Source organism: Sciurus carolinensis, chromosome 7, assembly GCF_902686445.1.
Source record: "Sciurus carolinensis chromosome 7, mSciCar1.2, whole genome shotgun sequence".
Lineage (NCBI taxonomy): Eukaryota > Metazoa > Chordata > Mammalia > Rodentia > Sciuridae > Sciurus > Sciurus carolinensis.
Genome location: NC_062219.1, coordinates 8775539 through 8799945, shown reverse-complemented (window position 1 = coordinate 8799945; position 24407 = coordinate 8775539). Strand labels below are relative to the sequence as shown.

General features: G+C 41.6%; 1 protein-coding gene across 1 annotated transcript in view; it reads right to left on the bottom strand.

Annotated features, from left to right (window-relative positions):
* Rsph3 (radial spoke head 3) overlaps positions 1-23661 on the bottom strand; it is a 31285-nt gene extending 7624 nt beyond the window's left edge. The window contains exons 1-4 of the mRNA XM_047559760.1: positions 22951-23661; positions 14369-14456; positions 2485-2626; positions 775-920 (exon numbers count right to left, since the gene is read on the bottom strand). Coding sequence (XP_047415716.1) covers positions 775-920; positions 2485-2626; positions 14369-14456; positions 22951-23066 — 492 coding nt within the window. The 5' untranslated portion in view covers positions 23067-23661. The remainder of the gene's footprint in view (positions 1-774; positions 921-2484; positions 2627-14368; positions 14457-22950) is intronic.
* Between the last annotated feature and the right edge of the window lie 746 nt (positions 23662-24407).

Here is a 24407-nt window from a genome sequence, read left to right as displayed (position 1 = left end):
AGTATACATTCATCAATGTGAACCCTGATACTCAGTGACTTTAAGATCAAACTGTGGAGCCAAAGGGAACACTCTATCCTGTTCTAATTCTTTGCCTTTTCTGTTCAATTTTTACTCGCTGTTTTTTAAATAAAACTGAAGAACAAAGGAACAAGAATAATGGGTATTTTAAGTAAATATAATATTTAGGGTATGGAGACAGAAACACCCTTCTATGTAGCTTCTGAAGCCTTATTTATTTCCCAATGTTAGTACAGTTATTCAAAGTTCCATCTAGTCTTAAATCTCATTTAAATCTGCATATAATCATTGCCTTCTATTCTTTAGTATCATAAATAAGCCTATTTATGCATTCTGTGTTTATATGAAAATGCAATTAAGATTCCTCTAAACAGAGATAGTATCTTCTTAAACCTTATAAAATCCACAAGCTACTAAGGTAGAATCTCTTCTACCAGGGATATTATTCTTCCTTAGTTGGTGCAAATCTGTCTTAAGTACATATATTAAGCACATATAAAAACAAACTAAACCAAATTATAAGTATTCTAAAATATTTCTAATGATTTCATTTCTGATAAGAGGATAAGTCAGAATATATTATTTAAAATATTTCTGGGTACTATAGGATAAATTATTACAGACACATCTGGAGAGCAATCCAAAAAGCAGAATCCTTAACGTGAAAGTGGTTCTAGTCTCCTATGCTTTACCTAAACCTAAATTGACATCCTTTATAAGATGTCAGAGGGAAGCTGAAAGAATATACTGTACCTCTCCTTCTAGTATTTGGGTGGCCACATCCCTGCCAGTCTTGGCAGGAATGAAGAGTGGTGTTGGTGGTCTGTCCAAAAATGCATCTGTTTGGCATTCCATATCAACTTCTATTATTCGATCAGCAATTTCTTCAAGGTATAATTCTAAAAAGAATGCCACATACACTGAGTTTGAAATTCTGGTCTATTTCAAGCATACACATATATTTGAAACTTTACCTCCTTCAAAACAGAATTAAATGGATTAGAAAATAAGTCCTAGAATGAAAGTGCCAAATGTGGGCTTTGATTCACACATTGAACTAAATGTTTTATGTATCTGGAAGATCATAGGTTATTTACTGAATGTCTAGAAATCACTGAGCTTGTACCAGATAATGGAACTGAGGAACATGAGACCACAGGTGTGTATAGGATGCAAAGTGTAAAGGGAATGGTGGATCAATAATGTGTAGATGCAAAGATTTGAAAATTCCAAGATATTTTTGAAAATCATGCACCAAGTCACCATGTTATTTGATGTTCTCTATCCTATAGATTATAAATATATGCATGAAAACAAATTTCATGTTAGAACTAACTCACACGAAGCAGGGGCAGTGTGGTACCATGTGAAGCACGTGGCACTAGTCAGATGTTGAACACAGGACCTAGCCAAGATACATCCTATGGGGCCTCAGTTTCTTCATGTGTAAAAGGGATCATTATTACTGTCACATGGAATCTTTGCAATTAATAAAGGATATCTACAGACAGGGGACCTGGTGTAGTCCCTGAGGAAAAGTGGCTACTATATCTCCTAATATTTTGATGGTACAAACCAATGCCTTATCTTTGTTACCATAGAATCAGGACTATATTGGCTGATCACTGGTTCAAATCTAAGCCATATGTGGCTTACAGGCTAAAATAACCAATAATTATTACTACAAAAATAATCCCAATGAATCTGCTCACCATCTTGGCAGGGTACAAGGTGAATTTTTAAGAAGTTTCATTAGCCCAAGGAAAATGCCAAGTACTGTCAGATCACCAAGATTCTGTCAACGGCCAAACCCTCTGGATCCAGGAAACGGTGGGACAAGTCTAAATTCTGGCGCCTGCCTCAGAAGCACCTGTGTGGCTCTAGGGGCAGTGCAAAGTGAAGGCAGAATAGGAGGAGACAACAAAAGAGGCTGCTATGAAAGGCAGATGACTCAGATAGAAGTGGGCTTATTACTCTTCTCAAAAGGCACAAAATGCCAAGACAGAACTACACTGCTCTCCTCTAGTATTAAACCCTGGTAAAAATAACTGATTCATGTGAGGCTATGAGAAATAACCCCAGGTTAAAAGAGAATATGTGGGGCTGGGTTGTGGCTCAGTGGTAGCACGTGTGAAGCACTGGATTGGATCCTCAGCACCACATATAAAATTAAATAAAGGTATGTGTCCACCTACAAAAAAAAAAAAAAAAAAAGAATATGTGAATAGGGCTAAGAGAGAATTAGTTTGGTCATAAAACTTTTTTTTTCTTAAAAAAATCCCAATCCCAATATAATAATACAGACTCTACGTCTTTGTTAATGAATGGGCTTCCCCACAACTAGCTGGGAAGGACTGGAGAGCACAAAAGATACACACATGATACGAAGACCAAGTGAAAATGAGCTGACACAGACAGCTAAGTGAACGAAGGAGCCAGGGTGCCAGCGGCGCGGTCACAAACCTGTCTGCACATCCACATGCTTCCTGCCTTCCACAGGTTCGGGTGTCCGCGGCCTGAGCTGCTCTTGGGCTCGTTTCCTGGCAAGAGCCCTCCTCTTAGCTGCCTGCTCTTTCTGAAGCTCCAGAGGGTCAGGCTGCCCAAGCTGAGAGAGAAAGAAAAGGCTTCTAACAGTTAGAAAATGCCTTTCAAGGCATACAGAAACTGTCATTCCAAAAGTGAGTTCCTAGGCAAAAGTGATTCGAGGCAGGAGGATTCCAAGTTCAAGGGCAGCTTGCACAATTTAGCAAGACCCTATTTTGCAAAGAAAATAAAAAGCGGGGGCTGGGGTGTATGTAGTTCAGTGGCGGAGCTCCTCTGGGTTCAATCCCCACTACTAAGTCAAACCAAACTAAGCCAAACCAAACCAAAAAATGAAAGTAATTCCTGGGTAGTATAAAAAGCACATGTCATAATAATGCTTCTTGATTATCAGTGACTTGATAATGAAGATTTTTACTGGAACTTGGTTGGGCAATACAAAGGTGACTGACAAAGCACAAAAGTACGTTCTGAGTCTGCCCCCGAACTAGAATGCGAACAGGTGCAGAATCCTGCGTGGTAACTTGCCTTTCCTCAAGCATTTTAACCAGCACTCCTCCGGGGCTTCCTAAAACGGATAGAACTATTCTGTTACAAGACATTTTAATGTGTAGTTAAGAAGCTGAAAAGCACTAAGTTTTTTTTTTAAATCTGAATTTCATTTGAACAGAATTTCCTTAGAAATTTCATTAGCTCACAAAGAAAACATCCTAAGTCCTAATGAACCCTCTCCAGGTGAACAAGTGGATTAACTGCTTGGCACCTCCAGTGATAATATGACTCTTGTTTCTTCGTTTGTCCTATATTGTCTTTATTTGTTTTAGGTAACGGTGATAATGTTAGGTAGTAGTTAGTAATGAGCAGTGAAATGTGAACCAGAAACATAGCAGGGTCACAGGGTTTATTTGAATTGCCTTTAATAAACAATGAAGTCACTTATAGAACACAGGTGCACTAATCCTGAGAATAAACAGGTGGACACAAGGGAGCCAATTAAGAAATATTTCAAGAAAGAGTAATGGGACTAACTCCTGACAGGGTCTCCTGAAGTTACTGTAAAGTCAGGGTTTATGCCATAGGTTTCTTGTGTATTTCAGAAGGGAAATCTCATTAACAGCACAGGGCACTAAGACAAGTCTACCCAATCATTGACCCGGCACCAGCATTAACATAGGATTGACTTGTAGATGAAGACCCTGGAATGGGATGGTCCCCATGGCCATTCCCAAGAGGACCAAGGTCAAAAACTCCCAGATGGGAGGAGTCAAACAGGTGACTGGTATAGACTGCAGAGGGAGGAACCCAGTTCTCCTGGCAAACATCAGACAGCAGTGAATTTGGATGCAGCATTGCTTCCTTTGTTGTTCTCTGCTTGGAGACAACCCGCTCTTTGTGTTCTCTGCTTGGGCCAGACTTTACTTTCACTCATAATAAAATTCTCTTGCTTGGCTTTTCCTGTCTGACTTTAAACTTTCTTTTGTTGGGACACAAGACAGAGGGTTTGGAGTGTCACGTCTCAACTCTCCTGTAGCAATAACGCTGGCCTCACAGAATAAGTAGGAAGTGCTCCTTTCTCTCTTATTTCCTGAAAGAGATTGTTTAGGATTGGTGCAAATTCTTCTTTCAATGCTTGGAAGAATTCTCCAGTGAGACCATCTGGACCTGAAGACTTTTTTCTTTTTAGAAGCTTTTGAATATGAAATTGTTTCTGTAATAGTTATGAGTATTCAGAATTTCTATTTCATGTTAGTGAATTTTGGTAGTTTGAAAAACTGGCCCATTTCATCTGTTGTTGAATTTATATGTGTGCACTTGTTTGTATTTGCATTATTGTGATTCATTTAAGATAATATATTTGATCTTTATCTTCATTTCTTGGCACATAACTCCTAAACCTGTGGAATATCTGGAGTGATAATATCTTTTGTGTGCTTATGAGGTGAGCGGTGAATAGGGGTCCCCGAATAGCTTCAGGATGGGGGTTGTCACCGTTGGGACTTTCTGCTTCACCCTTCAACTAGGGAAGGAGAGCCCAGTGCCCGAGGATGTAATCAGTCATGCCTACACAGTGAAGCATCCATAAAACCCCAAAGGAGCAGGGTTCAGCGGGGCTTTGAACACACGAGGTTCCAGGGTGGTGGTACGCAGGAAGGTAGGGAGGCTCTGGACCCGTTCTCATGCACCTTGCCCTGTGCATCTCTTCCAGTCAGGCCTCTCAGCTGTACTCTTTGTAATATTCTTTATAGTACACCAGTAAATGCAACAAAGTGATTCGGTTATGAGTGGCACTGACAAATTAATCAAACGCAAAGCTAGGCTCAGGAGACTCTTAACTTATAGCAATTGACCAGAAGTGTAGGCCACAACCTGTGCTTGAGACTGGCATCTGAAGGGGAGGCCGTCCCAAGGGACTGAGCCTTAACCTGTTGAATCTGATACTCTCCTCACACAGAAAGTTTCAGAATTTAGTGGAAGTAGAGGACACTCAGCTCGTGCTTACAAAATCTGGAGAATTACTTGGTTGATGTGTGTAGGAATCCACCCCCCCCACCCACTGCGGACACACTTGTGTAAACAGAGCAGCTCACTTTGCCTACCTAATCCTCAAGGTTCATCCCTTTCTCTGGTATTCTAAATTCTAAAGAAAGGCCTCTGTAATGCACCCACTTTTTTAGTTCCCTGGTACATGGTAAAGCATATGGATTAACTTGCAGAAAAGTAATATGTCTGCCTGAAAAGAAAATGCAGGTGCTGACCCCAGGAGGTCAAGGTTCATTGTTGCCATATTCTGGGGAGGAAGAAAAGGGGACCTGCTGCTGAGGTTTGGATTTCTTGTCCATTTACTTGCTGTGCCGCTTTGTCTCCTACAAAAGGTTTTTGTGCTCTGAACCCCTCTAAGATAGAGACTTGAGACAAAAAGGCCCCTCTAGTTTTTTCAGAGCCAGCTTTGAATAAAAAGGATTCTTTCCACCAACTTCTGCCTCCCAAATCTGTGATCTCTCCCAGCAGTGGGCAGTAGAGGTATTCAATTCCAGTCACATCTGGTGCCACAGAGGTCAAGTACTGTGTTGAGCGTGGAAGGAGACAGCAGACAAAAGCACCTTTAGTTTTTCCTATCTGTGTACCCTTATCATCCTTTTGATCTTTTAATGGCTACAGAACCGTAGTCATATCCCCTGACAGTCATTATTGATATTTGCAATTTGTTTCCTCTCTTTTCAGTCTTTTAGAGGTTTATCAATGTTACTGATCTTTTCAGAGTACCAACTTTTGGTTTCACTGATTTTGGCTTTTCTTTATTTCCTTCCTTCTCCCACTCTGAGTTTATTTTGCTCTTTTTATTCAGTTTATAGAGGTAGGAACTTAATTATTGATTCAAGGTCTTTCTTCTTTCCCTTTTGGCACTGCTTTGGCTCCACCCCCAAAATTTTGATGTGCTATGTATTTTTTCAGTTATAAGTATTCTTTTAAAATTTCCTTTTGACATTCCTCTTTGACCTATGGACTATTCAGAAATGTGTTTTATTTTCTGGTGGTCTTCCTGTTCTTGAGCATCTTCCTTTTATCTTCTGTTACTGATTTCTAGCTTTCCTGTTATGGTCAGAGAAGCATTCTCTGTGTGATTAATTCTTTCACGTGCTGAAGTTTGTTTTATGACGGGACATATGGCAGGTATATCATGCAACCATCACATGGGTGCTTGAGAGCAATGCACATTCTGCTGTTCACATTTACAGAACATCTTTCTGACAGTTATGACCTGTTGGTTGATGATATTGTTCAATTCTTCGATAATCCTGATGCTTTTTTTTAAGAGAAACTGAAATTATGCATTTCTGTATTTCTCTTTTGAATTCTGTTAAATTTTTTCTGAATGTGTTTCAAACATACATGTTATTTTGAGGATCCAAATTTAGGACTGCTGTATCTTCCTGGTGAATTGTGATCCTTTTTTCATTATTTAATGTCTTTGTCTTTCATAGTCTTGTTTGATCTTGAAGTCTACTTTATTTGATACTAATAAGCCACAACTGTTACCAGAGAAGGTGTGAGGAGTTCCTGGAGAGGGAGACCCCAGCTCAGGATGAGTGGGGTTCTTGACAAAATCAGAAATGAATTTAAGGACACCTCAGTTAGAGACACAGAGATTTCTTTAGGAAAGTAGAGACACATTCAAGAGAGAATGCAGACCATCTTGGCGTTCTTAGCCTCTTATTTTAAAGGAAACTTGGTAAGAGGAAACTTGGGAAGGTATGTTGGGTGACATCAGTCTGGTATCACAAGATGATTTATGGTGGTCTGGCAATTCTCAGGATCTTTAGGCTAATGTGGTCTCTATTATCTGGTCAGTAGATAACATTAGAAAGTATCTTATGTTATAGATGTCTTAAAATTTTCTTTCTCCTTTTGCTCAGTCTGCTTTAAAATACATGTATTAGTGAGCTAATTAATGTCAATAAGGCAATTTTCATAAACAGGTGAACTTCTAGTAACTTTAAGATTGTGAGTGAAGGTTTTGGGGAAATAGGGGGAGGGGCAACAAGCAACAGAACTAGCTTAGGAGTGAGGGTACAAAGACCAGAAGAACTTTGGCACCAAGTTTTTAGATTTGCTATATTTTCCTTGCCTTTCCTTTTGTCTCTTTTCTACCTGCTTTTAATTTCTTTTCTATGGTACCTCAAGACTACCTTTTCAAAATTCATGTTTGCATGATGTATCTCCCACTCTTTTGCTTTCAACCAACTTCTAATGTCATAATTAAAATGATATTCTTACAGATAGTATACAGTTAGGTCACTATTGTTTTGTCCTCTGCCAACTTTTATCTTTTAATTATTTAGACCATTTACATTTAAAGTAATTACTGATATATTAGGGCTTACTCTTTTTTTTTTTTTTTTTTGCGCTGTGGGGATTGAACCCAGGGCCTTGTGCTTGTGAGGCAAACACTCTACATCAATTGAGCTATATCCCCAACCCCCATCTCGCTTTTTTGTTTTCTGTTTGTTTTTCACCTCGCTCTTTTAATGAACTTAGGCCTCACTAGTCACACAGAAATTGTATGCATTTTATTTATTTTAAATTGTATGTATTTATTTTATTTGTAATGCTGGGGATCAAAACTAGGGCTTTGCACATGCCAGGCAAGCATTCTACCACTGAGCTACAACCTCAATCCCACTTCTGTATATTCTTTTTCCTGCCTTCCTGTGGGCATAGTGAATACATATAATTTTATCTTGTCTTGATATCCAGATAGTGTGTGTGTGTGTGTGTGTGTGTGTGTGCATGCGCCAAAACCCAGGAATGTACTGGTGCCCAGTTTTAAATACAATTCTTTTATACCTGAAGCAGTGCTCAATCACCCTGATGTAGGTGGACTCACAGGGAGAGGAAACGAGACCTTTGGTGGAGGGAGAACCAGATTTATGAGCATGACCAGTCATGCTGTCTCTTTAGTTAAGTGGACAAAACTTCCAGCATTTTCTTGTACCAGATTAACTAAAACAAAAACATAATCAATTTAAATGTCACCTGATTCAAGGACCTACACAATGTGCCCAAATCTGATTTGTGGTCACGCTGCTTAACCAGAAAGAAACATTGTGAACCCCCAAATATGAACTGATTGAGAGAGCATTTGATGTTCCCAAAAGCTTGCCTGGGAACCTGCACTTTTCTTTCCAGAAAAGACCTATATGTAGTTAGAGGGCTGGACCCTGGGTACATCACTCACCTTCTTTTCTCTGAGAGGCCAGGGGCATCTACACCCTGCCTTTGGTGTATATTTAGGGTGTGTTTACCTTTGCTTTGCTGTCCTTTAATAAACCTTTGCTCATGCCTTGCTTTCCATGTGTCCTGAAATTAATTTCAGTGGCACAAGTCAAGAATCTGTCTGTGCCCAGTTGACCTCTCACTGTCCCCTTGGAGGGCCCTCCTTGGACCCCTGTCCAATGACAAATCTTGACACAGTGTCTACCATTATACCCTACCTGAAGGGTTCCAGCCAGTGGCTAGAAATAAACTTGGAGGCCCCTCTCCTGTCTAGCAGGCAGGGCTGGGGGTCTCCCTGCTTTCCTGTTGCTTTCTTCAAACATTTGCCCTGAATTTAAAGTGACCACCTCTTAGTCACAGCATGACCTACTGGAATTAGCGCCTTAAACCCACCAACTAAACTGCTCTAAACTGAGTAATTAAAGCTCCCCATGGGAAAACTGCAGAATTCTTTGGATCCAGTAAAGGCACTGGCCTGCTAGGTGTGGTGGTACAAGCCTGTAATCCCAGCTACTTGGAAGACTGAGGCAGGAGGTTTGCAATTTTGAGGTAATCCTGGGAAACGATTTTAAAAGGGGCCTGGGGAGGTAGCTTAGTGGTAGAGTGCCCCTGGATTCAATCTTCAGAACTGAGGGAGATCAGAAAGGAGGTAGCAGTGTAAGAGTCTTCTCTCTCTTTCCCTGCCTGTGTCTCCCGTGTGTGTGTGTACACACATACCTCCGACTCTCCTGGGTTCTAACTTTCATACTGTAGTTATGTCACTGCAGATGTGCCTGCAGTCCAACCTTGATGGTGAGGCTGCCCAGAGAGACTCATGGAGGTGGATCCTGTGGTGCCCTCTGGCTGTGTGTCTGGTGGACGCTACATTGACAGAGAAAGTCAGAGTATCATTCAAATGTGAACATTTTCATAATTCTGTTTTGATTTACCTGTGAAAAATTTAAGTACATCTCTTTGTATTTTTAAATGACTGTTCCAGGTATTACAATACACGTGTAACATCAGTCTACATTTAGTATCAACATTTTACCACTTCAGGTGAAGTACAGAAAACTTACTTCCTTTTACTATTCCCATTTAAAGATCTTACTATCCTCACTTTAAAATATAATAAAAATATAATTATCTTCAATATTTCATCTATGTAGTTTAAGTACTATATCATAATTTTGCTTGAACCATCAAACATAATTTTAAAAAACATGAGAAAGAAGTTGTTATATTTTCCCCTTTTTTGACCCATTCTTTTATTCGGAAGTCCCAGGCTCCCTTCTGTAATCATTTCTTTTCTGTTGAAGGAAATTCCTGTAGCTATTCTTTTGGGGTAGGTCTGTGTATGGCAAATTTTTAGTTTTCCTTCATCTAAGAATGTCTTGGCTTCTCCTTTATTCCTGAAGATATTTTTCCTTTATTCCTGGAGTACAATTGGGGCCTGGGAGTCCTGTTCTTTCAGGACTTGAGAAATACTGTGTCCCTCCCTCCTGGTCTCCATGTTCAGGTGGGAAATGCAGTCATTCAAGTCGCGATTCCTCCGCAGAAAATGTGCCGTTCCTTTCAAGAGCTTTTGTTTTGGTTTTCGGAAGTTTAATGTATAGATTTCTTGGGGTTTATCCCTGGGTTCACTTAGCTTTTTGTATCTGTAGGTCTTTTGTTAAATTGCGGAGGTTTCAAGTGTTATTTTTTTAAACGTTTTCAATCTCCCGCTGTCCCTCCTTTCCGGGAATCTGAGAACGTGAATGTAGATTTTTTGTCATTCTTCAGGTTCTCTTTCTTTTGGGGTCTCTTTTCTCTTGTTGGGTAATTTCTGCTGGTTTGTCTCTGGGTTCACCGATTGTTTCCAGTGTCATCCAGTGTGCTACCTAGTCTGTCCAGTCAGTTGTTAATTTTGGTTATTGTAGTTGTCAGTTCTATAATTTCCATTTGGTTCATTTTTATATTTCAATTTCTTTGCTGAGATTCTATTTTGTTCATGTAAGAGTGTTCACAATTGCTCACTTTTGACTGAAACTTTTGATGATTGTTGCTTTAAAGTTCTTGTAATTCCTACATCTGAGTCATCTTCATGTTGTCATCTCTTGCTTATTCCCATCAAAGACTCTCCTGGTTCTTCTCTGATGAATTAATTTTTAAAAATTGTTTCCTGGATATTTGGGGTGTTACGTTGTGAGACTTCAGATCCTTTTAAGTGTTCTAGTGGAAGAAAAAGTCCCTCTTTTGCTTTGTGCGCATGGGGTTGAGAGTTCAACTCCCTGATGGGCCCTGCTGACCACCTCGGTGAGAGTGAAACGGATTGTACTTGTGCTGCCCCAGCCCCCATCTGAAAGTGGGAATGGCTTCCTCACACTGAGAGTGGAGGCTGGGAGGCTGTGATCCCCTCCCAACTTTCTCCAATCTATTCCTCCATCTCCAACACCCTCTCTTTTGGTATTATGTTTTATTTTTATTTTTTTCAGTGATTTTTTTTTTGAGATTGCTTTTTCTTCCTTCTGTAAACAACTGTGGGTTTCTTTTTTAATTTCTGTATTTGTTCTTTTCAGATATACATGACAGGAGAGTGTATTCTGACATATTGTACATACGTGGAGTGTAACTTCCCATTCCCGTGTTTGTACACGATGTGGCGTTACACTGGTAGTGTGTTCATATATGACGTAGGACCACTATGGCTGACTCATTCTACTGCCTTTCCTATTGCCACCTCCCCTCCCCTCCCTTCATTCCCCTCTGTCTAAACTAATGAACTGCTATTCTTCCCTCCCCCGCCTTACTGTGTTAAGTGACAGGGATATTGAGGGAGAAATAGGGCTTAGGCAACCAGGGCAAGATGGAGAGTGAGGAGGTTGAGGGCAGGGCCTCTCGGAGAGGGTCTTCTGATGAGGTCAACTTCCTGCTTGATGAAAGTGGACACAGCGGGAGACCCAGTCAGTTACTCATGCTCCTAAGCAGGGATCCAGTAGAAAAACAAAACAGGTGCATGGACAGAGGGGGTGCCAATCAGTAATAACGAGGAGTACGTGGACAGGGAAGGAGTCAAGGAAAGGAGGATATTCCAGACCACAAAAGAACAGGTCAAAACTCCCCTTCTGTATTCCCAGATCTGGGGTCCCTCGTCTTCAGAGAAGTCTTTCTCACTTTTGCAATAAACCTACTTCTTGCTTGCTATCTCCGTGTCCCATTCTTCAATTCTTTGCTGAATGGGGACAATGAACCCAGGACCCCTGGATGGTAACTATTAGATATGGAAATTGAAAAGTCCCCAAGATAACGTGGACTAGGAAAAGAGAGTGAAAAAGAAAGCCATGCACTGACAGCTTTCAGCTCTCGAGACAAAGAGTATCCAGATGTCAGCTGCAGAGAGGAAGAAAGTGTTTATTACCCCAAAAGCAAGTCTTTAAAAGGCAGTAATCCCCTTCAAAAGCAGATCCTCCACCAGGAAGGTTAAATTCCTAAGCCCTCAAACTGACACTTTCACTGATTAACAGAACAGATCCCAAAATCCTGAGTGCCTAAGAAAAACTGATATGCTCACTAGACCACCCCTCAAAATAACCTGTATAAACCAGTCCCTTTTTTGTTTGGTGGCTCATTTTCCACCAGGAAAGGGGGTCCAACAACGCCATTTCATCCCTGCATCCCGTTCCTGTGTGAAACTTCGTTCCTGAATAAACACCCTGAGGTTTGCGACCATCCCAGTCTTTCTGTGCTAACAGTAACAATATGGAATTACCAGTGTTAAAGAAAGCCCTCCAAAGTACCTTCTCTTCTCAGTTAAAAAGATAACATGTTTATTTAAAATGAGACCCAGATGCTGGCCCAGGAAGTCCCTGCTCCTCCCCTGTGATAAGGAGGTCCAGGGCCTTGGAACACTGGTGGAACTCCTTTCAGTCACTCGGTCACTGGGAAGGAAGTGGAAGTGGAGGTGGCGGGCCCTGTGAAGCTCCTGTTGTTGTCCTAACATACCCTCCCCTCTTAAAAGCTTTCCTGTCACACAGCCTTTCATGGACGGAACCTTTGAAACACGTTTACTCCATTTCCCTTCAAAGCCAGCTTTAAATAAAATCTATTTTCCTACCAACGTGACTGAATATTTCTGGAGCAGAGAGCATTGTGGCCTAACTGCTTCTGGGATCTTGTGTTGCCCAGTAACAAAGGCAGACAGTCAACTTGTGCCACCTTGTTGGTCCGGGTTGGGAGGTGGTTCAGCTCCTCGCAGGCTCTGCTGGCACTGGTGTCTGGGTGGGGACTGGAACACTGACTAGCACGGCCTTGCTCCAGCTGAACATTCGGCTTCCTGCTGGCTTTGCTGGCACCTCATAAAAAGTGAGGCACCAACTGGTACCATCTCTTATTGCCTCATTGCCGATGGGTGAGGGTGGAGGCTGAGCTTCCTGCTCTGCCCTGTTGACACCTCCTCAGTGTGGGAGGCAGCTTCCACCAGGGGTGGAGGTGCGGATCCCCCTGGCCTCACTGACTCCGGGGAGGGCAGGGCAGCCTTTCCACTAGCGTTTGGCTGGAGGAGAGGCGCTTTGGTGAGAGGGAGCACTCTTCTTGGGTTGACCGGTGGTGGTTCCGTGCTCTACATGAAATATGTGGGGGCAGAAGAAAGCCTGCATTCACCACCAAGCCCCTCCTCAGGCCTCCAGGCCCTGGCCAGTCTGCTTTTCTCCTTTCCCTTTCAAAGTCTTCCTACTTTGTTTGTTATGTCCAGGGGTTTTTAGCAGCAGGAGGAATAGAAGGGAATGTGGGAATTCCTGCTAAAGTAAAACTGGAAGTCTCACACAGACTTTTAAGGTAAGGTGATGATTAATGGACTAAAGAACTAAAAGATGATTCTCCTTTTCACTTTTATTCTAGGTGTGTCAATGTCCATTGGTGCTGCTGTAAGAAGGTGCTGAAATGTCTAGATGCCATCCTGGGCAGTTGTTTCCAAATGCTGGCCTAGAATTGGCTAGACTAGAATTGTCTAGAAGTTAACTAAAAATGCATATTCTGGGGTCGAAGCACTGGAGGTTCTAATGCAAGAGATCCAGGGTAGGGTTAACTCCTGTTTTAAATAAAATTTCCAGGTGATTCTGATGCAGGCCCATGTGTGGGACAACTGCTTTGACGGTCAAACGTTCTGGATGTGACCGTCCTATGCTAGGCACTCATGTATCAAACATGCTCACAGGTCCACCACATTTCATTTCTGTGCCAAGGATCCACCACCCGTAATATCATAGCATGTCTTACTTGCCTTTGTATCTGACGTAGCCAGCACAGGACCTAAAACTCAATAAGTACATGTTGACTGAAGTAAAGAAAAGAATTATGATTAACTAGTGATAATAGTATTAGACTATGAAATAATCTAAACAAATCTAACTTTAATAGATCAGTGCTACCCAAAGTGTGGTCTTCAGACATTTTAATGCTAGTTGTGAATTGTTTAAACTCGTCTGCAGCAATTAAGTACAGAAGTTGAGAGGAGATGTTTAGAAAACATTTAAAGCAGCTCGCTAGAGTTCTATTAAACCTAATAAAAAGTTAAGGCTTTTAAAAACATTATTTGTAATTGTGGCAAAGTATACATAAATTCAAGACTTGTCATTTTAATCATTTTTGAGTGTACAATTAAGCGGCATTAAGTATATCTGCACTGTTTGGTAACCTTTGCCACCATCCATCTCTAGAACACTTTTCACCTTGCAAAACTGAAAATTTCACTCAACAACACTCAACAACAGCTCCCTGTCCCTATTGCCTTTGGCAAGCATCACTGGGCTTATACTGTTCTTTTTGTTTTTTTTCCTATGAGGTGCTGGGGATTGAACCCAGGGCTTTATACACGTTAGGCAAGTGCTCTACAACTTCGCTATATCCCAGACCCTGTTTGTCTATTTTAAAAAAATTTTGTTATTCTAGTACTTCGTCTTTATTTTACTTTATAAATGTTTTCATCTGTAATGGATTAGAAATTAACACAAATACACAAACTGTCCTTCAGCCTAGTCTGAGAGTGCTTGAGTTATGCTACACAAATCGCACTTACCAGTGACCCTGTGTGTAGCGCGTAAGTGTTGCCTCGGATCACCCTTCTGTCATACATGATGTTTCCGTAACGCATGGGTTCTTCTTCTCTGTAAAACAGCAAATTCTAAATAAATATTTTAATAGAGTGTTGATGTCTATGCAGCAAATTCACTGTCAACAGGATTTAGACTGAGATAAAAATATTTTAAGAAAATAGATTTCTGCTTTATGTGGCCCATAAAAAAGGAGACAAATGGTGACCATTTACGTAAGGCTTACTATGTGCCTGACTTTTTCATATGTATGATTGTATTTATTGCTCACAATAAGCTTCAAGTTGGGAACTATGATTCTATTTGACAGGAGAGGAAACAGAAAGGAATCTGCCCAAGGTCACCTTGCTAGTAAATGGCAGAGCTGGGCTCCAGCTGTAAATCTGTAAGACTACTTAACAAATGGGAAATGGCCCATTTGAAAAGGAGCCTGCCCTGAAGAACTGAAGAAAGTTTGACTTGAGGACTGAAAAATTACATGGATAAAAGAAATAGGATTTCAAACAAGGCAAATTTCTCATCATTCTTCTGACCTAAAGACATTTTTAAAAGCTATTGTTTAAAATATTAATCCAATTTTAGTTTCAGGGGTCAGAATGATCACTAGTAAGAGATACGAATAAACGGTTAGTATTTTCAATCGAATTCTTTAAATGATGTCCTATTTCTTCTCTGGCTGCTCTTTCTCAGACTCTGTTGCAGCTGCTCCTGGACTGAGGAGTTCCTTAGGGCTTCTCTTATCCTTAGATGACCTCCTCCATTGGCAAGGTTTCCATTAGGATACTAACTTTATTTTTAGCTCACAAATCTTCCTTTCCAACTTGTAAATTACTTGAGTGTTACTTCAGTTCAGCTGGCCACTCCTTCAGGAAAAGAGCAAAGTCCAAAAGAATTTACATAGTTGTTAACATGGTTACCTTGGGGCAGGGGAGGGTGAACTGGCTGCAAGGGAAAGGGGGTGAGGTATCAGATTGTCCTAATAATCGCCTCAAGCATAAGTGTGTCCATTTATATACAATTAAATATGTAAGTACATGTATACATAAGAAAATAGGGTAGATAAAGAAAATAGGAGGAAAAAGGAATTAAACTTGTTAAATAGTGGTAAAAGCCAATTGCATAATAAAATATGCTAGTATGATTTTATTTTGGAAATAAAGCCCCTCCATATATACATATGTGCTCACTTATGTGTGTACAAAAAGAAAAATGTTAGACTGTTAGATTTGGTTATAGCAGGGAAACAGGAGTAGAGGTAGACAGGAGATGATTAACTGTCTTTATTCATCTGTATTTTATTTTTCATTTGCTTCAATAAGTATATATTACTTTTGTAAATTAAAAGCCATCAATAAAGATAATTTTAAACTGAAAACACACTCTTTTCTTTCTCTCCATCTCTTTTCAACAGCCTCCAACATCATTAAGATAAAGACTGTTATGTTTTTGATATTAGGTGTTCCCCAAAAGCTCCTGTGTTTCTGCAGGAACATTCAGAGTGAAATGACTGAATTGTGAGAGTTGTAACCTAATAAGTCCATTCTAGTCTGAATGAACTGGGTGGTAACTACAGGCAATTGTGACATGGCTGGAGGAGGTGAGCTCCTATGGGCATGCTCTGGAAGGGTACATCTTTGCTGTGGCCTTTAGTCCTCTGCTCTTTGCTTCCTGTCCCCACCATGAGTTGAGCAGCTTTCCTCCACTGGGCCCTTCTGCTATGACAGGCTGCCTCACCTCGGGCCCAGAGCAATGGATTCAGCTGTCTATAGACAGAGACCTCTGAAACCTGTGAACCCCCAATAAACTTTTACTCCTCTAAGTTGTTCACATCAGGTATTTTGGTTACAGCTATGAAAAAGGTAACTGAAACAGAAACTGGTACTGAGAAGTGGGGTTGTTGCTGTGACTAATTTGGCCATGTGGTTCAGAAGCCTTTAGAAATGATTTGCAGGAGACATTTTGAAAGTTTAGGGATGCGAGCTGAAAAAGCTTTAGAATGCTGTGAGCAGAGTTTAATGGGTGTGAGTTCAGAAGACCTGAATGGTGACAGAATGTGGACTGTGCTTATGAGGTTTCAGAGGGAAATGAGGACTCTATTGGGAACTGGACTAGAGGCCTTCATGTTATACTCTGCTAAAGAACTCAACTACATTCCATGTTTTGAGACTTTGTGTGAAGCTGAATTTAAAAGCAATGGATTAATTAGTCTAGCAGAGGAAATTTCAAGGCAGCACAACATTCAGCCAGTGGCATGAATGTTGACAACAGATTTTTATCAGGTTTTCTGTGAGAATAAGGAGCAGAAAGCAGAGCTGAAGGCTTTTAAAAACTTGTTAAGCCAGAAAAGTGTGAGTAAAGCTGGGGCCAAGAAAGTCATGCTTATTGAAGATATTACAGCCCCTAAAGAGATGCCAAGTACTTTACACAAGGTAATAGGAAAGGTGCCTTGAGGGTATTTCAGAAATTTGCCCCACCATATCACAATAGGCTCCCCAGCATAGGAGGGAAAGTTCCTTTAAGAAGAGACCATGGGGTGCCCTTGGGAAGTTGTTTCACCATGATGAGCTGCACAGGCACTCCAGAGGCCACTGCAGCCATTCTTCCTGGTGGCCATGGTACTGTGTGAGCTGGTGGCAGATTTTAGCATACCCTTCACATGGTATAAGTTCTGCAGGAATGCAGATGATGGAGTCAGGGGGTCATGGAGGCTTCCATGGAGATTTCAAAGGAAGGCCTAGGAGGTCAGGCAAAGTGTAGCAGGGTCAGAGACCCTGTGGGCCACTCCTGAGAGGGCAACACATGAAGCTGTGAAGATGAAGTCAAAGTTGGAATGGAGATCCTAGAAATTAAGAGTTCCAGTAAATGAACCATCTGTGGAGAAGAGTTGTTGGCTGAAAAGAGCCAGGTTAAAAGAGAGTCCATGTGCCTTTCAACTGGCAAGGCCAAAGAGGAAGGTGACTTAAGCCCTTTGGAAATAACATCTCATCGTCATATGTTCAAGATGCTGTATATGGAGTTATTGGACCTGTTCACCCAGCTGGGTTTTGGTCTTGTTTTGGCCAGCCCCAACCCTTCTTCCTATGACCCTATTTTTCCCTTTTGGGATAGGAATGTTTGCACTGTTCCACTGTGTAATGGATATATGTAACTTGCTTTTAATTTTTGCAGGGGCTCACAGCAGTTTGCCTTGAGTTTCAGATGAGACTTTGAATGTGGACTTTTGGACAATGCTAAACCTGTTAAGTCTATGGGACTCCTGGAGATGAACTAAATGCATTTTGCATTGTGCATTTTGAGATGGACATGAGCTTTTGGGGGCCAGGGGAAGAATGTTATAGTTTTGATATTAGGTATCCCCTCAAAGTTCCTGTGTTAATGCAAAAATATTCAGAGGTGAAATTGTGAATCCTGAGAGTTGTAACCTAATAAGTCCATCCTTGTTTGAATGGACTGGGTGGTAACTATAGGCAGATGGGGTGTAGCTGGAAGATGTGGGTCTCTGGGGGTATGTCCTGGAAGAATGGATCTTCTGTGTGGTTCCTCCCTACTCCCTACCTTCCTGACCCTGCCACAAGGGGAGCAGCTTTCCTCCACTGGGCCCTTCCCCATGATGAGCTGCTTCACTCTGGGCCCACAGCAATGGACTCTGGGTCATTTATGAACTGAGACCTCTGAAACTATGAGCCCCAAATAAACTTTTCCTCCTCTAAGTTGTTTATGTCATGTATTTTGGTCACAGAGATGAAAAAGCTGACTAAAACAAAGACCAAGCCTGAATGTGGCTTATCTAGCTCCTGTTGCTCTCTCCCATCCCCATTTGGGTCACTCTCCTACTAGGTCTTTCTCTCTTCCCTGGTCACATTGACCTTATAATGTCCTCAAATAGACCAGACGCATTTCCTGTGAGGGGGTTTTGTACATGCTGTTTCTTCTTCCTGGAAACTGTCCCCCTCTTCCCTTTGTCCCTATCCTTTCCTATCTTCAAATATTAACTTTCATGACATATTCTCAAAAAGGTTTTTCTTGTCTCCCCCCACATCTTTCTTCCCCCAGCTAGGTCAGTGACCCTCCTGTAGGCTCTCACTGCATGCTGTTTCTCTCTTGCTGTATTCACTGCACTAACACTTGTTTATTGCCTGCCTGTCTTTCTCAGCATTTGGTAAGTCTCATGAAGGTGGAGTCACACCTGGCTTTTTTAAACAATTATCTCTCCAGATTCCAGTACGTTGACATATAGTAAATAGTGTTCTTGATTGATTAAGAAAATAAACAAGCTGATTGCTTTGATGCATGGTTCACTGGTCCATAAGTGGTCTAGAATGATAAAGCAGGGTTTAGGTCATGAGATAGAGCAAAGTTTAGAACATGGCTGTAACGTATTAGTTGTATGATTTTGGAATGCAATGCTATCCCTTGCTTAGAGTTACTGTGAGGGTTAGCTGGGACTATAGCAGGTGCTTAATAAAAGTCAGCTATTATTATTCAGTGGTCTCTTTAAATCTAGCTGAGTTAAACAGATACACAAGCTCAGCTGTATATCTTACAAGGTGAAACTTTGATTTTTGCCCATGTATTTAAACATACATTAAGACTCCCATTATTGAAATACAAAACTAAAATTATGATCAACTATACATCTAGAAAATTTGAAGTGTAAAGAAAAAGTTGAGATCAGAGAGAGAAGGGAAGAGAAGGGATTGATCGAGGCAAGGGAGGACATTAACAAAGGCCCTCACCTAGGCCTGTGGTAGCATTCAGGGAGTTGTTCTCTAGCAGATCACAACTGAGTCCAGAGCTTACCTTAGAAATTGGCAATTTTAGGGTTCCCATGGGTATTTACTTATTAATGTCTAAAAGTTCTTTATAAAATCAGAGTTTCATGCCTTATAAGACTAGAAAACTAACAATATTCCCTAACTTAATAATAACTACTAAATGATACTAAGTTCTTTTTTGTTTTGATATGGGAGTGAGTAAAGAAAAAGGGACATAGGGTAAGACAACTGGAGGAAATAGGGAAATCTTAGTAAAGCAAAGACAAATACTAAATGCCAAATGAGCTATTTTCCTACTGTTGCTGTAACTGACTGTTACAAGTCTAGCGGCTTAAAGCAACACAGATTTATTCTCTTCTAACTCTGGTGGTCGGAAGCTCCTAAATGGAACTTACTGGGCTAACGTCAAGGTGTTAAGGGGTTTGCATTCCCTCTGGAGGCTCTAGGGGGGAACGTTTCCTTGCCTTTTCCAGCCTCTAGAGCAAGCCCAACTCCCTGATTGTGGCCCCCACCGCTCAGCATCTACATCACTCCAGCTTCTGCTTCTATGGCCACATCTCCTTCTCTGACTCCGACTCCCCTGCCTTTCTCTTCACTTACAAGGGTTCCTTATGATTATATTGGACCCAACTGGATAATCCAGGATAATCTCACCATTTTAAAGTCCTTAATCATACCCCAAAGTCCCCTGCCACATAAGGTAACATATTCATAGGTTCTGGGGACTGGGGTGAGGACATTTTCAGGAAATCTTCTGCCTACCAAAATGACTTTAAACCTCATTAGACTAGGGTCAAATAAAAGATATGTTCTAAGGAAATTTTTTCATTTCTTTGCATTAAGAATATTATTTTATTAGAATCACTATACATTGTTTACCGGAGGGTTCATAAAATGAGGATGTCATTATCATAATTTTCTTTGGCACATGCCTAAAAGTGAATTTAATTATAGTTCATAATCACTTTACCAATAAATATGTAAAAAAGGTACAAGCTAAGTTCTCATATCTGAAATGTGTGAAACTAGAAGAGTTTCAGATTTCAGATTATTTTTTCATTTTGAAATATTTGCATATACACATGACCCAAGTATAACTACAACACTCATGTTTCCTATACACCTGATGTACATATCCTGAAGGTAATGTTATACAATACTCTACTGTGCCTGTGTTTGACTACAACTAATCATGTGAGGTCAAATGTGGAATTTTCCACTTGGTGTGTCATTTGGGACTCAAAAAGTTTCATATTTCCGGATTAGGGATGTTATACCTGTATGATAATCTATTGTTTGTAAATGAGAAGACCAGTATTCAAATGTTCTCTTTCAGCTTTAAGATTTATGAGTCTATGAAAAGGTGGAAGTCTTGCTTGACTCCCATTAGACTTGTGCTAAACTTAAATTTTCTAGGCTTTTCTCAATGAAAAATCAGATATTCCCATTTCTGTATTTGTATAATTGACTTTGAAAAAAATTTTAGTTGTAGATGGACATAATACCTTTATTTTTATGTGGTGCTAAGGATCAAGCCCAGTGCTTACATGTGCTAGGCAAGCACTCTACCACTGAGCCACAACCCCAGCCCTATAATTGACTTTTCATACCCAAGTACAGAACTTTAAAGCTATTTGCTGGGTGAGGTGGTGCATATCTGTAATCCCAGCGGCTTGGGAGGCCAAAGCAGGAGGAATGCAAGTTCAAGGTCAGTCTCAGCAACTGTGAGACCCTGTCTCAAAATAAAAAATAAAAAGGGGCTGGAGATGTGACTAAGTGGTTAAGCACCCAAGAGTTCTATCTCTGGTACCAAGGGTGTGGGGGTGGGGGTAAGAAACAGAACTTTAAAGTTATCCAGTGAAGTTTCATATTTGGTTTCAACTGTTATAAACCCAATTGGGATAATTTGCAACCTTAACTCACTTCAATCATATTAAGTTATCCAATTTGGCTATGTGTCATCTGGAAAACTGAAAGATTTATCTAGTTCAATATAAAATTTTGAACAAGATAGGACTAAAGACTTTATAGAATAAAGGTAGATAGACATCATAGCATACTTTCTTCGAATACGATCATTTTGTCATTCACCAGCAAATTTAGCTATTCTTCTGAAAACTTTCTTAATATTTTATTCATAAGGGTATCATAGGAGGATATCATCCTTATCCACAAGGACTTCAATGATTAAGATCTGAAAGCAACTACTTACATGAAATTGAAATTTTAAATAGCCAGATTGTGGAACCAACCTAGATGTCCTTCAATCGATGAATGGATAAAGAAAATGTGGTATATATATAAAATGGAATATTACTCAGCCATAAAGAATGATAAAATTATGGCATTTGCAGGCAATGGATGAAACTGGAGAATATCATGCTAAGTGAGATAAGCCAATCTCAAAAAACCAATGGACGAATGATATCGCTAATAAGTGGATGATGACACATAATGGGGGGTGGGAGGGGTTAGTGTTAGGTTTAGAGTTAGGGTTAGGGAGGAGGGCAAGAATGGAGGAAGGAAGGACTGTATAGAGGGAAAAGAGGGGTGGGAGGGGTGGGGGGGGGGAAGGGGAAAAAATAACAGAATGAATCAAACAACATTACCCTATGTAAATTTATGATTACACAAATGGTATGCCTTTACGCCATGTACAGAGAAACAACATGTGTCCCATTTGTTTACAATAAAAAAAAAGAAAGAAACAAAAAAAAGAAATTGAAATTTTATTATGCTTTCTGCATTACTTTGATATGCTAATCAGCTAATAAACATTACTTCAATATATAAATCAACTAATTATAAAAAATGATCCCTAATGAGTCAACATTGACTCAGTTCTAATTTATTGGTTTGATTAACTTGTAATAATTTTGTGAGAAATCAGTTAAATTCACTAGAAAGTGTTCTTGGAAGGAGTCATTTTTTTATATTGAATCCTTTTATAACGTCTATATCCCTCTTCAAATTAATGTTTTCTGTCTTGGTTTTCTCTTAAGTGATAACAATCTTTATTGAAATCTTTGTCAGAAAAAGGTAATTATAAATTTAGACTGTGTATGAAATAAGAGTTGGATTGCTGATGTTCAATCGCCCATTCACAGTTGAGTGCTTATTATGTGTTAGAAGTAGTACTAGATAAACAAAAGAGGCAAAGATTCTTGCTTCCATGCAGCCTGCATGCGTGTGAAGTTCTGATGATTCCAATAGTTGAGGCTTATGTAAACAATTTAAAGAGAACCATGAATTTATGGTCTTTTCTAAGTATGGCTTTTTGAGTATTTGCAAAAATTCACCATAAATTTGCAGTCCTGCACAGAAGGGCAACTAAGTCCCGACCAAAGACTCTTGTGGGAGGAGCTTTTGTAAATGCTACTGTGTTTGTCACCCGCGTACCTCAGTTTCCTCATTTGCATCATTAAGTTATGAAACCAACTTCGCAGCTTTGATTTTTTTGTGGATCAAAAAAATGTTCGTGAAAGCGCCAGTGAAGTGTCTGGTACCCGGCTGACTCTCAGTAAGCATTAGCTGACTCAAAGTTTGGGAAATAAGGCGATTCGTGTACGTGTTATGGATCGTGCCAGCAACTCTGTGTCACTACAGTGAACTAAGAGGCCACACCTGTCCCTTTCTGCTTCACTCCTTCACACCACCGGGGTTATTAGGGCAGGAATTTTATTTTTGGCAGAGTGCAGACAAAGGAAAGCAGCGCGGGCAGCTTTTGCCTGGACGGAAGTGGTGGTCAGACAGGGGCTGGTTGGGTCACTCACGGCTGCAACAGGTTGTCCCGGTAACGGCGGCGCTGGCAGGGCAGGACGCGGGGCCTGCTGGTGTAGGTGTAGGTGCCCATGGCCCGAGAGGTGCGGTCAGTCAGCGTGGAGGTCATGTCCGGGGTCGGGCTGCCCCGCTTTCGGTGGAGCTTGGCTTGGAGGCAGGTGGGCGCCAAGGAGGAGAGGGAGCCGGAGAGATGTAGGTAGTGCCAAGGGCAGCGATTCCGCGAGGCGAGGAGCGGCGGCAGGCAGGGAGGCGGGCACGACTCGAGATTGCGGGAGCAGGAGGCGGGAGCTACACTCGACTCGCTCCGGGTAGCGCAGAGCCCGTCGGCGGCGCCGGCACCGGTTGCCCAGCAACCTGGTGTTCCGCCTGGGGGCGGGGACTCCAGGCGGTTCCGGCCCGCAGGTTTCCCGGGAAGGCCCCGGGCGAAGGACACTTCCGGATCTTGACCCCGCCCACCCGCGCCCCTTCCGCCGGTGCGCCTGCGCGCTGGGGGCTCTCCGGCCCAAGATGCTGGTGTGGCGTTGCTGGCGGAGATTTGGGGTGCCGCGGCATGGGTCCCGGGCCGGCTCTGGGGTGCGGCGTGGCAGGGCTGGTGTCGGTGCCATGCTTGCACGCCCACCTGCTCCTGCTCTTTCAGGGCCGTTCTCGGCTCCGGCTGCGCCTGGGCGCTCCCTGCTGCCCAGCGCTGACACGCCCGTGGCGGCCGGGCCCAGCTCTGTTACGTGCTGGGCGGGAGGCGGGCTTGCTGCGTCTGCCGCCTTGGCGGGCCGCGCAGCCCTGGGTCCTCTCCCCGCCTGCCTCCTCTGCTCGTCGCCCTGGGCCAGCGCGTCAGGGAACCCGCGGGCGCACTGAGCGACAGGGCAGCCAACAGACATATAATTTGGGAAAGGGGTGGGCGGGTTGTTGAGTCACAAGAAATGCGAGGTTCCCCTGCCCCTAAATCCGTCAGGCCCCAGGGCGCGTGGGGTGCGTCTGCGCCAGAAACGCAGATGCTTCGGATTTAGTGCTTGCGATGTTGAAAATCTCTTCGCCCCTGTAAATGGAGTATATGTGGCCCTGGTGATCATTTGCATTTGTAGTTACACCTTCAGTTCAGCAAAGTGTATTAGCCCCGTAACATTCGGGGAAGTTTAATGTTTTTTCTTCATTTTCCTAATCTGTAAAATGGGGAAAATAGAATTGATTTCTTAGGATTCGTTATGAAGATTAAAATCATTAATAAAGATAAACTACTTAAACCGTGCCTGTTCGATTTTTTTCTCATTTGAAGTTAAAGTTCTAAAGAAGATGTCAGCATTGTTTAACATAAAAGTATATGGTAAGCGCTAGAGGTAAAAACGCTGCTGGAAGATTCTAGAGCCAACTACTTATTTTTGAGGAAATTTTGGAAAGTACTAGAGGAGAGATAGTGATAGTATTTTGACAGGTCGGGATCCTGGATGAAAGTGCC